We start from the raw sequence: 13,196 nt of genomic DNA, 5'->3' as shown, positions 1-13,196 counted from the left end.
ATGTGCGCAACAAATTTGCGTAAATACACTTGCGTTGTCGCAGTGCTCCGCGCAAAAACGCAGGTCTCATTGAAAATGAACTATAGGCGCATTATATCGCTTCACGTTTGAAAGGCCCTTAAGTCTATTTGGTTCTTAACTACCAATCACCCCCTCAAGGACACCTGGGGCTCCCTGGACCACACATTCAGGCTAGTTTCCATATAATATATAGTAGCATAAGAATTAGGGATGCACCGAAAGGGAAATTCTTGGCCTAAACCGAATACCGAATATAGGAAACAGTTGGCCGAAAACCGAATACCGAATATCCGAATATGATTAATATTATATATCTTTTTTCCTACCATTGCTGTCATGGCAAAATAAATGGTTATGGCAAAACTTAACTTAAATAATAATAATCACTATTATGGGTCCATAAAACATTTATTCAGCTCTTTTGAATGCATTAATTGCATACACTATTCGGCGATATATTTTCTGCCTATTCCGGCCGAAACCGAATAGGCCGAAAATGCCGAATATTTTCTGCGGCCGAATATTCGGTGCATCACTAATAAGAATATCATGAATCATCAAGAGCTCTTCTGGGCACAAACACAAAAAAGGGTCAAAATGATGATCACTCACCAGCCATCAGAGCACTCACACTTGCCACAGACCAGGTCCCCGTTGCCGTTGCACCTGACAGCCTTCCGAGCTGGGCTCTGGAGACACAGGAGAGAGAGAGGCGGCAGTGTGAATCCACGCAGTGTGTTTCGTCTCTTTTTTGTGCTCGGCAAAGGTTGATTTAACCCATTTTAGGCGGGAACCCCTTTTGGTGTTTTAAGCATTGTTATGCTTTAGCTGTTGAAAAATAGCAGATCTACAAGCTCATAGCGCGCCACCGAGTGGCGCGCTACGAACTTGTAGGTCTGCTATTTTTGAAAAAGTTTCAGTTTTTAGCTCAAATCTTTGCTTCTGGTGGGTCCCTGGAACTACATATTTTCAGATGGGGGTCGGCGGCATATTACATATAATTTTTTCAGAAATTTTTTTTTTTTTAATTTTTAAATTCCGACGTCAGGCCTAAATGGGTTAACTCAAAATTAATTGGTGTGTGTGTACAACGTGCGTGTTTGTTTTTACGTTTTCACAGCTGCAGGTTGGACACAGGACCTCCGCGTCAACATTGAGGGCAGTGCCGAAGGTCGTGGGCTTGACTCTTATGACGCCCTTTCTGTCGGCTGGATCCATCTTACAAACCTGCTCCTCGTCAACCATCTGCTGGGCCTGCAGCTTCACTTTGAATTTGCCCTGGTGGACAGTGACACACAATGTACATTTCACTGTGTGCGTGCTGCTGTGCACATCAGATTTAGTTCAATACTCATATTCCTTTCTGTGTGTGTGTGTGTGTGTGTGTGTGTGTGTGTGTGTGTGTGTGTGTGTGTGTGTGTGTGTGTGTGTGTGTGTGTGTGTGTGTGTGTGTGTGTGTCCAGCTAGTGCTCGTTGACTGACGTTAATGTCAAGGCAATTATGTTTATGCACTGTCAAATAGGTCTACATCTATTCTAAGGTAGCATATACCTGCATAGACATATTATCCCGCTCATTACGGTGCACAAATGTATTATATATATAGATAAATCTTCGTGTTTGAGCACAAAATGCACTTTGGTAACCCACAAATGTTCTGCAAAGCACACACGCTGTGCGGCCCCCCCACACACAATCATTCTACAGTTGTGTACAGTTGTGGCCTAATCTAGTTGAATACCCATGGTCTAAAATGACATACAGTATTCACACTGTGAAATAATTATGCTGAAATGAAACTTAACTTGTGTGTGAATAATTATTTCACAAGCTTTGTCTGCAAAACTCTACCCAGGCAGTTGCATGGGTAGAGTTATCCTGTCATCCACCTTCATCCTAAATACTTGTGTGTGACATTTCAGCTAACATACAGTACAGTTGATATACACCACACTGTTTTGGGACACGTCATGCGGTCTTTGAATCTTACAATGTTTCCAGGCTTGATTTGAAAGTCCCCGTACTCCAGCACCTCTCCACTGGTCTTCAGGAACTGTGCGTTAATAGCCTTCGGTCTGTCCTCCGCACGGATGCTCATCTTAGAACGGATACTCTAAAAGAGAGAGATAGCATTGTTTAAGCCTAATACGTATACAACTTACTTGTACTTGTACTTACGTTGTACTGTAGTTTGAACATGTTTTGGCAAGTGACACATCATGTGATATTATAGATATTAGATAGTGAATTCAAGTCCTCCGGCTTGATTAAAAGATTTTTGAAATAAATACAATATTTGAGGTGTTTTTGATATTCAGCTATAGTGTAGATTCTTGTCCTAACCCAAACATTAAATGCCTTTGACAATGAATGGAAAATGTACGTCATATGTGGACGAGCAAATCGGCTATTGTCCTACACAATTCCCATTGGCAATGAATGGACGATGTAGGATGATAAGAGCACCCCTCACTTCACACGGGTGTGATTTTTAATTTTAAGATTTAGTTATAGAAGCATATTTTAGTTATTAAGGCATATTTGACATATTAGCCAGGGATCATTTTAAGAACAGTGATTGTTTTGTACAATGTGAACATAGTTATAATGTTTAATCATCATTCAGGCAGGAATAATAAACAGCCTAATAATGACTACTATACCCTCTCGAAAACTCAGTTACGTATCTATCTATGCATGGTCTTGGACAATACGTATCATGGATGGTTTGGTCATTTGGCAAAAAAAAAAGGAGCCAATAACTGTACCTCAAAGGCCTTCTCCATGATGACGAGGATGTTGGAGGAATCTTCTTGCAGCACGCCCAACTCAGCGATGGGAAAATAGCGATAGAGTTTCTACACATAACAGGACAAATAGAAAGAGACACACAAGGCATCATAAACCAAATGAATGGATACTAACCCATTTAGGGTTAGTATCGATTCTACAAATGTCTTCTAAATCCAGACAGTTTTCTGAAAAACCTTATGTTTCTATGTCAGTGGTTCTCAAACATTTACATGTCAAGGACCCCCAAAATATATGTAATTGGCCACCGACCACATCTGAAAATATGATGTTCCAGGTGGGGGCTCCTCACTGGCAGGTGAGCCAGTATAGGATACAACAGTATGTCCTCCCGGTGGGGGCTCCTCACTGGCGGATGAGCCAGTAGGATACCACAGTATGTCCTCCTGGTGGGGGCTCCTCACTGGCGGGTGAGCCAGTTGGATACAACAGTATGTCCTCCTGGTGGGGGCTCCTCACTGGCAGGTGAGCCAGTAGGATACAACAGTATGTCCTCCTGGTGGGGGCTCCTCACTGGCAGGTGAGCCAGTAGGATACAACAGTATGTCCTCCTGGTGGGGGCTCCTCACTGGCAGGTGAGCCAGTAGGATACAACAGTATGTCCTCCTGGTGGGGGCTCCTCACTGGCAGGTGAGCCAGTATAGGATACAACAGCAGTGACAACACAGCAATGTGTGTGGGGAGGAATCAATTGGAATAACGACAAAATTGGGGAGAAAAGGGGGTACAAATAATTGGCTTCTGTATGCTTCTGGTATTTCTGGAGCCTGCGCTAGTGCTCAGGTGAAAAGCAACTTAATGCACACTAACCTCATAGAAAGTCAGAGAGTGGTTGGTGACGGCGAAGATGGGGATGATGTTGTGTTTGCCCAGCAGGCGGACCAGCGTGGGCACCGACGGGTAGTCCTGCTTGGTGTCGTCTGTGTATGTGTCAGTGGCGTCCAGGTGGCACTGCTCGTCGTTACGCGGCAGGATGCCCGACAGCACGTTGGCGCCGTCCGACTCATAATGGAAGGCGGACTCTGTGGAGAAGATGAGGAGGTGCGTGGCGTGGCTGCGCCAGCCAATCTTATCCTACATGAAGGGAGATAGTTCAAATAGACCTCAGTTAACCCATTTTGACCTGAAAGAATATATATTCAAAGATTTGCGCCACATTTTTACGATTTTTCAAAAATAGCAGACCTACAAGCTCGTAGCGCGCCACTCGGTGGCGCGCTATGAGCTTGTAGATCTGCTATTTTTCAATAGCTAAATTATAACATAATGTTTAAAACACCAAAAGGGGTTCCCGCCCAAAATGGGTTAAAGACGGAATAGTCTCTGGTATCATAAATACAAATAAATAAATGGTGCATTTATATAGCGCCTTTATCCAAGGCGCTTTACATGATAGATTGTGCATTACATTCACCCATTCACACACACATTCACACACCGACCAGCACATCAGGAGCAATTAGGGGTTCAGTGTCTTGCTCAAGGACACTTCGACACCAACTATGGGGGAGCCACGGGTTCGAGCTGGCAACCTTGCGGTTGCGATCCAGCCACTCTACCCCTGAGCCACCGCTGCCGCCACCCCCTATCATCTCCAGATGAACAGAACAGCCATGTATGCACATACTGTACGCATGCAACGCGCGCACGCACAAAGACACCCTTTAAATAAATGCACAGAAAGGCCCATAATATGTAGGTCTTACTAACCCCACAGACTGCAGCCTGGAGAATGGCATCAAATCCACCCTCTGGGGCATCCAGGTTGCCAGAGATCCTTTCCTTCTGAAGCAGGCTGTTGAAGCTGTCCACATCCTTAGTGAGCTTGATGGCACTTTTGAAGGAAAACGGAGGGTCGCTGTTGGGCCATGGCTGAGCGAGTCTTATGAAAAAAATAAAAAAAGAGAGATAGAGAGAAAATTCAAGAGAACAGCCAAAGAGAGCAAGGCTAATTTAAATGCTTCTGTCAGACAACCGTGAAATACATTCATTGTTTCCTTCGCGTGACACAGTCGTCCATTAAACATAACTTAGGCTGAAGTAGAGTAGGCTATGTGTGTCTATGAAAAGCATTCATTTAAAGCGTTTGCTAGGAATTTGTTCTCACTTCTCTGGTCTCATATCCGTCTGGGGCTCCACCACTTTGTCCACAAACTTTCCGAAACCAACGGCGTAGTCGTCAGACAGCTTGTCCACCAATTGAGCTGTAGGAAACAAATGAAACGTTACCATCATTGTGTCAGGATATTGTATTGGATAGATAATTATGTCTCTTCTCCTCTGTCTCTGAGAAGACCAGCAGTCCCTACACAAGGTGCTTTCTATTATTTAAGACTAAGTCAAACATAATTGATTGAGTTTTAAACTTTTTGATGAAAATAGATGAATTGCTTTGTCAAAGAAAACCAGCAGCCTGTTGCTCCAGCTAAATGTGAGTTGGATTTGTAAGTTGTGGTAGATGGTAAATGGTGCATTTATATACATAGCGCCTTTATCCAAGTCACTTTACAATGTGCATTACAATCACCCATTCACACACACACATTCACAAACTGACAGTGGGGGGAAACCAATGCAAGGAACCAAGCTGCTCGGGAGCAATTAGTGGTTCAATGTCTTGCTCAAGGACACTTGGACACTGACTCTGAGGTAGCCCGGGATCGAACTGGGAACCTTCCCAAGCGGCCCGCTCTACCTCCTGAGCCACTTCTGCACTGCTTACGGAACTCGCCTATCGGCTCGTTCCTGCAGCAATGCAGGCGTGCCATTAATGACGATAAAGCACACCCTCTCGTGTTATATTGCTTAAGTAAAACATAATGGATTCATTGAGGTTTTCTATGACTTGTCTAAAATGCAAAGGATCCAGCTTACTTCCAGTCTCAAAGGGCTTTACAACTAGGAAAGAAAAAAACAGGAAATTCTCATTCCAGGGCAGAAGTGTGTGCAGAAAGTGTCGAGAGGACAATTATTGCACAAACATCGGGTATATAGAATCATCTGACTCACCCAGTTCCTTGCCCATCCTCTTAAGATTGTTCAAATCGTCCGCCATGGAGTTGGAGAAGTCCATGAGAATGTACAGGTCCAGGGGCCCTTTGGTCGGAGCAAACACCTCCATGTCCACCACCCGCTCCTCTCCAGGCAGGAACGACATGCTCATCTTCTGGGGAGCAACCTGGGACTGCTGCAGTAGGATGTTGATCTTCTCGTTCTGCACAGAGATGAAAGCCCAGTTAAAAAAGCCGGTTAAGACTGATATGTCGTTAGGGGACTTACGGGCCGGTTAAGACTGATATGTTGTTAGGGGACTTACGGGCCGGTTAAGACTGATATGTTGTTAGGGGACTTACGGGCCAGTTAAGACTGATATGTTGTTAGGGGACTTACGGGCCGGTTAAGACTGATATGTTGTTAGGGGACTTACGGGCCGGTTAAGACTGATATGTTGTTAGGGGACTTACGGGCCGGTTAAGACTGATATGTTGTTAGGGGACTTACGGGCCGGTTAAGACTGATATGTTGTTAGGGGACTTACGGGCCGGTTAAGACTGATATGTTGTTAGGGGACTTACGGGCCGGTTAAGACTGATATGTTGTTAGGGGACTTACGGGCCGGTTAAGACTGATATGTTGTTAGGGGACTTACTGGCCGGTTAAGACTGATATGTTGTTAGGGGACTTACTGGCCGGTTAAGACTGATATGTTGTTAGGGGACTTATGGACCGGTTAAGACTGATATGTTGTTAGGGGACTTACGGGCCGGTTAAGAGTTAAGACTGATATGTCGTTAGGGGACTTACGGGCCGGTTAAGACTGATATGTTGTTAGGGGACTTACGGGCCGGTTAAGAGTTAAGACTGATATGTTGTTAGGGGACTTACGGGCCGGTTAAGACTGATATGTTGTTAGGGGACTTACGGGCCGGTTAAGAGTTAAGACTGATATGTTGTTAGGGGACTTACGGGCCGGTTAAGAGTTAAGACTGATATGTCGTTAGGGGACTTACGGGCCGGTTAAGAGTTAAGACTGATATGTTGTTAGGGGACTTACGGGCCGGTTAAGACTGATATGTTGTTAGGGGACTTACGGGCCGGTTAAGAGTTAAGACTGATATGTCGTTATGGGACTTACGGGCCGGTTAAGACTGAGGATAGGGTTAGAATTAGGGTTAGAAATAGTCGGACAACGTGACCAACGCCACGTCGGACGCCTCTGCGTTTCCGTGTTTCCTAATCAAAGATTGCATTTGACTGATAAGTAACCTACTGGTGCTCATCACTTCATTTTCATACAAATCCGCTATATGGGTGGTGTGGAGGTGGAGTCTGAAGAGGTGAGTCTTCAGATTACATCACATTTACATATGTGACAGACAGTGCACACATGTATATACACATAGTGTAAGCCAAAGAGACAGATGTCAGAAGATGAAATATGAAGGATGATAAATGAGGATCTGGACCCGTCTGTAAACAATTGTATAAAATGCAAAGTCTCTGGTGTGAGAAGTAGTTAGGAGGGATACTTACTTTCTCAATCTTCATACTGCTTTGAGCTGTAATGGCTGCGCTGCAGTGATGGGCCTTTATATTCTCTAGCAGGTCACATCGGGGACCATCAAAAGTCTGTGCAGAAAAAGGGGGTTATTACTGATTATATTTGTTAACCCATTTTGACCTGAGATCAGATTCTAAAAATGTCTTCTACATCCTGACAGTTTTCTGAAAAAGCTATGTTTCTATTCTTCGTTTTTTCAAAAATAGCAGACCTACAAGCTCGTAGCGCGCCACTCGGTGGCGCGCTATGAGCTTGTAGATCTGCTATTTTTCAATAGCTAAAGTATAACATAATGCTAACACCAAAAGAGGTTCCCGCCCCAAAATGGGTTAATAACAGTTTGTTCTTTGGCTTTGTTATTTTCATTGTACATTTTTTTGTATCAATATATTTATTGCATTTGTCTTTTTTCCACAAACAGTACAACAAAACAATACATGACAACACAAAATCAGACAATACAATCACTTAAAATGACAAAACAAACCAAGACAAATTAAACGAACCGGTTCCGTTCCGAACCAGTTCTTAGTCCATGAGCCAGACCTCCAAAATGGGAACGTTAATTATGAATTGAGTGTGCAAAACCATACCTATATTAAATCTCTTCCACATAGGAGTAGCTTTTTCATATTTATCACACATTTTGTAATTTTCACCTAAAGACTACAGTAGGCCTATACGTGATAGGTGAATAGGTAAAAATTAAAAATGTAATTAATAGTCACCATGAAACTTCCCCAGTTGATTACTTACACGAAGACAATGATTTATTGTATTACACATTTTCTGAAATTGTACATTTAAATATGCAAATTAGGGATTATGTAGGAAAATATGCAAAAAATAGAGAATATGAAAAAGCTACTACTGTGGAAGGGTTATCATATATTAATTTACTTATATTGATCCTATAAACAATTTAATATGCATACTCAATTCATAATTAACGTTCCAATTTTGGAGGTCTGGCTCATGGACTAAAAACTGGTTCTGAACTGAACCGGTTCCCAACCGGTGGAAAAGGGGTCTATAGAGAATGAAAACACAAGAAGTTTGATGCCGTAATAAACATTGCATGGTGCAAATGGCAGAGATTCCTGACTAATCTAAGAGGTCTTAGCGTCTTCTTGATTTGAATCTGGGTCTCATACATTCTCTCCGTGCTGCACTCACCTCGTCTGGACAATAGGCACAGCCTATCCCAGACTGTATACATGCCGAGCAGGTGCTGGAGCGGGCTGCGAGGCAGTAGTTTACTATCAACAGGACAGGAGGGGAGAAGAGAAGTGTCACAAAAAAACAGTCAGAGTTCACGGAAGCAGGAAAACACAAATCAACCGCATGATACATTGTCAGAATACCTGTGGTAAAACAAAACAGACTTCTCCCCTATCTTCTAAATATTGTCTCTGTCAGGTGGAAACCTCATATCTGTCCAAAACGGTTACTTTTCAGGATTCAAAATCCAAAAGAGCGAAGGTATAGCAAGTAAAGCTCAAAACACATAACCTTTTATTTTATTTTTTAGAGCTTGTGGATCTGCTACTTTTTGTGTGACGCTGTAGTATGATCAAGTAGCATGTTAACCCATTTTGGTGTTTAAAGCATTCTGTTATACTTTAGCTATTGAAAAATAGCAGATCTACAAGCTCATAGCGCGGCACCGAGTGGCGCGCTATGAACTTGTAGGTCTGCTATTTTTGAAAAATCTTAAAAATGCGGCACAAATCTTTGAATAGGTATATATTCTTTCAGAGCGAACGTCAGGCCTAAATGGGTTAACTTACAAAAAAACACAAAAGTATAAAATATGGACATATAGGAGGTTTCTCCCCGACAGCAACGATATATAAGTATTTTTCCAGAGTATCCCAATTAGACCATTCCACAGGTTGCCAGTATCAATGACTCAGTCATGATTCTCATTAACCCATTTTGACCTGAGATCAGATTCTAAAAATGTCTTCTACATCCTGACAGTTTTCTGAAAAAGCTATGTTTCTATGTCAGTGGTTCTTCGATTTTTCAAAAATAGCAGACCTACAAGCTCGTAGCGCGCCACTCGGTGGCGCGCTATGAGCTTGTAGATCTGCTATTTTTCAATAGCTAAAGCATAACATAATGCTAACACCAAAAGGGCTCATTAAACTAACTTGATGAAAACAAAAACAACTTAATTCAGATTCGGGTTGTGTTTGACAGCAATCTGGTGATAATTGATATTAATCATATCATGATACAGTTATCATTCAACACACTGCAAAATCTTGTGCTATTGTCTATTGAACCTGTATGGGACCTTCAATTTCCCAGGCGGCCTCTCTACGCATTTGGGTATAGTTGCCTGCCAAAATCAGAATACTCTTTAAAGACTTTTTTGTATGCAATCAGAACAGTAGGATCGGCACTTGTATTTATCACAGACACAGTCCCTGTAGCCTCGGAGACCACAGACGTTTTGTTTCCCTGTAACATTTAACACCATATAACACCAATTTCGGTGCAATCCGAGCAAATAAATTAACATTTGCCTATATAAGTAATAAGAAATCACACCCGTGTGAAGTGAGGGGCGCTCTTATCATCATGCATCATCACATTCCGCGCTCAGCCAATCAAATCATCACAAATGTGGTACACAAAGCTGGGCATAGGCGCCCCTCAAAAATAAATGGACAAATTCAAATTTCAACATAATTATCTCCACATAATTGGCCATTTCTATCTACTTGGTTGGTCTGTGTCTCAGAGGAGGGCTGTGGACAGTGTAGGCAGGTCTGGTAATGTCAAACAAGATTACCAAACAGATTTGACCAAAAGCGATACGTGATATGTACATATGATATTCTCCCTTCTCACCATTATCAGCATAAGAGGTGGTTGAAAGGACTGCTAGAAGCCCAAGCCACCCTGAGAGATGTAACGTCCATCTCCCCATCTCCTTCCTGCAATAGAAATACACAAATGAACACTGACAAACACAAGCACAGGCATGCACAGCACAGCATACATGGACATATGTGCATACACAAGGTCCATAGGCTAACTATCATTAGTAACTGCTAGGGATGCGAGACGTTTGGGGCTTCCCCCCAAAGACACTTGGACAAGTTGGACACATGGAGGCTAGTAAAGGCTACAGTCTATGGGCTACACACAGAGAGAAATACAGGGAGGGGTAGGGGCAAAGAGAGGTGAGAACAATTCCCCATAATAAAAGCATCTGGGCTCTGCCTCCACAGACTACAATGAAATGTAATATGAACCATCTGCACTGTCCCCAGAGAGTGAACCAACGCAATCACTCTCACCCACTTCATACCAAGACATTGTAAAGTGCATGTCAGATTGGTTTTGGAATTCTCATAGAGATTTATGTACATTGATCTATCAGAAACGGATTGCAACATGAAACACTGGCTACTGCTCTAGTGCGTAGGGGGGGAGGGGGGGGGGGGGGGTATATAATTGTGCTCACACACAGTACTTTGACAAAGAAAAGCCAGTTGCACCAGCTAAATGTGAGTTGAATGAGTTGGAAGGGAAGATGTAAAATCAACACAACAGCTCATATTGTGAGTGATTAGTTTGTTTGAAACTAAAGAAAGTTCTATACAACTTGGCTCAAGGGAGTTGTGGTGCAACCAGTTTATATCATGGCATAGCGTAACACTTGACCCTTACGTTTGAATGCGTACATTTAGCTGGTGCAACAGGTGAGGATAACTGAACCAGAATAGGCTTGCAGGAAGCGCTGTGCAGTGTGCAACATTAGAAAGAGTACTAGTGTCCTCTGCAGCCTTACTAAGAATGTATGCTATCTCCGTAAGCTGAACGGAACTATTATCACCTCTAGGACAGGCAGAGTGAGAAAATGAAGAGTAAAGTATTTGGCCAGTTGAGACATGGCCAGTTGAGACATGATGACAAATGGTTAAACTGGGATGATTGAAGAGGTACAGACAGTGAGAACCGGGGTAGTATTTCAAATGGCATGTTGTGTCGAGACAGTACAATATAAACACTGCGTAACCTCGTGTTATGGATTCTTGTAAAAGACCAGCTTGATAGACACAAGGGAAATCATAAAACGCGATGTGTCTCCACTCCCATCACAGGGGTTAATTGGGAATGAACAATGGACACTCACTGATGCCAAATGTCTCAGTAATCGTCCCAGTGGGTAGATTTAGTGGGATCAGGCGCTACTGTGCATAAAACGAGGCTCTTCGGGCTGACCTCCCATCTGAACTGAAGACCTATAACTCATGGATGGAATTTCACCTTGAGGCGAGAGAGTGACCTACGCCATTTTTAAAAAACAGAGCTAAAAAAAATGGGAATGTGGTTTTAACATTTCACTGTGAACTTGAGTTGACTACAGGTGTGTGTGTGTGCGTGTGCGTGTGCGTGTGTGTGTGTGCGCGCCCGCATGCATCGTGCTTGCTTGCACCGTAAGCTGTCACATAAATCACTACTGACCACGTTGGGTCAAGGGAACAAGAACAGACCAGCCCCTATCTTCCCCTTTTGGCCTTGAGTCACAGAATGTGAAATTGCGAGAGAGAGAAAGAACACGCTGTATTTTGCTCGTCTTGAAGGGGCCCTATATCAAATCAAATGCAACGGGACATTAAAATGTTAAGCTGAGAGAGACAAAACCTGCAATATGAGGGAACACAAAAGATAGACAGAGGAGAACTAGAAACAGAAGTCGTGTAGGATATGAGAGGACACTTCAAAAGCCAGTGTTGTACTCATTATGGACAAGAAGCCCTCCAGGTAAACATTCCAGGACTGGGTGTGGAAACAACCTGGCTATGACATCATCGGAGGGGAGTTAGTCACAGGTCTGGGGGTGCCATGCTCATCCGTCCTGCCTTTGACAGCAAAGATAAAAATCCAGCTGTACGATATGCTACACCTGGATGTGAACTCAATAACACCCTCGTCATAGCAATGCCCATGACCACAAACAACATCCTATATTGCAGATCCTTAAGTTCACAATCACTAAATCAGGATTAATCACATATGCAGACTGCTTGTGTAAACATCAGTATCATATCATTTCACCTGATCAAATTGTGATAGGGCAGAAATGGTATGCTAAACAACAACAACAACAGCAACAACAACATAAAAATGGAATGTTGGCCAAATACGGTCCACAGCTGTCTTCAGTGTCTTGTATGCAATTCCCAAACCACATGAACCGCATGGTGAGAAAGTTAAACAGCAAACCTCAAGTCCTTCAGCTCGTACACAGAATCAAGTCATACACACTATCTAATTTGGACTGCAGACCAGCCAGCGCCTGCAAACACGTGTAAACTTGCCAAACCGACAGCTTCAAGGTGGGTAGAGCGGCAGGGAAAACAATGGAGCAATTTACGAGATTTATGACCCATGCCGGTGCACAAAGAGATTACTTATCAAACAAACCTCTCGTCTGTGTTCCCTTGGCCCAATCCAAGTCCAAAAGTCCAACAATTAAATAACTGCTTAATCCCTTCCTTTTATTTATAGTGCACACACAGGCGACTGAACAGGATAGTATCCACCTGCGTCGAGAAATGAAAGTCCTCAAGTCCAAGTTCCAAGTTCCCAAGGATCCCTGGAATGCCGACACAGGGGGAAGAAGAAGCACGCTTGTATTTTTTCCCTCCCTCTCTTTCTCTCTCTCTCTCTCTCTCTCTTTCTCTCTCTTCTATCTTAATGCCTTCTTTCCTTCCCTGGTCCGGTCAAACATTCACTTATTTTTCTCCTTCAACACACTTGTGTGTGTGCCTGTGAATGA

At 43.1% G+C, this 13,196-nt stretch overlaps 1 protein-coding gene across 1 annotated transcript in view; it reads right to left on the bottom strand.

Moving 5' to 3' along the window:
- The window catches only part of itgb4 (integrin, beta 4), a 60,125-nt gene extending 46,970 nt beyond the window's left edge, over nt 1-13,155 (bottom strand). The window contains exons 1-12 of the mRNA XM_079492821.1: nt 12,842-13,155; nt 10,256-10,341; nt 8,570-8,652; nt 7,366-7,461; nt 5,842-6,046; nt 4,940-5,036; nt 4,543-4,714; nt 3,643-3,906; nt 2,790-2,879; nt 2,012-2,134; nt 1,132-1,299; nt 634-710 (exon numbers count right to left, since the gene is read on the bottom strand). Coding sequence (XP_079348947.1) covers nt 634-710; nt 1,132-1,299; nt 2,012-2,134; nt 2,790-2,879; nt 3,643-3,906; nt 4,543-4,714; nt 4,940-5,036; nt 5,842-6,046; nt 7,366-7,461; nt 8,570-8,652; nt 10,256-10,334 — 1,454 coding nt within the window. The 5' untranslated portion in view covers nt 10,335-10,341; nt 12,842-13,155. The remainder of the gene's footprint in view (nt 1-633; nt 711-1,131; nt 1,300-2,011; nt 2,135-2,789; nt 2,880-3,642; nt 3,907-4,542; nt 4,715-4,939; nt 5,037-5,841; nt 6,047-7,365; nt 7,462-8,569; nt 8,653-10,255; nt 10,342-12,841) is intronic.
- Between the last annotated feature and the right edge of the window lie 41 nt (nt 13,156-13,196).

This window comes from Electrona antarctica (assembly GCF_951216825.1).
Source record: "Electrona antarctica genome assembly, chromosome: 22".
NCBI classification, from domain to species: domain Eukaryota; kingdom Metazoa; phylum Chordata; class Actinopteri; order Myctophiformes; family Myctophidae; genus Electrona; species Electrona antarctica.
Note: the sequence above shows the minus strand (reverse complement) of the source record. Positions and strands in the feature narration are given on the sequence as shown.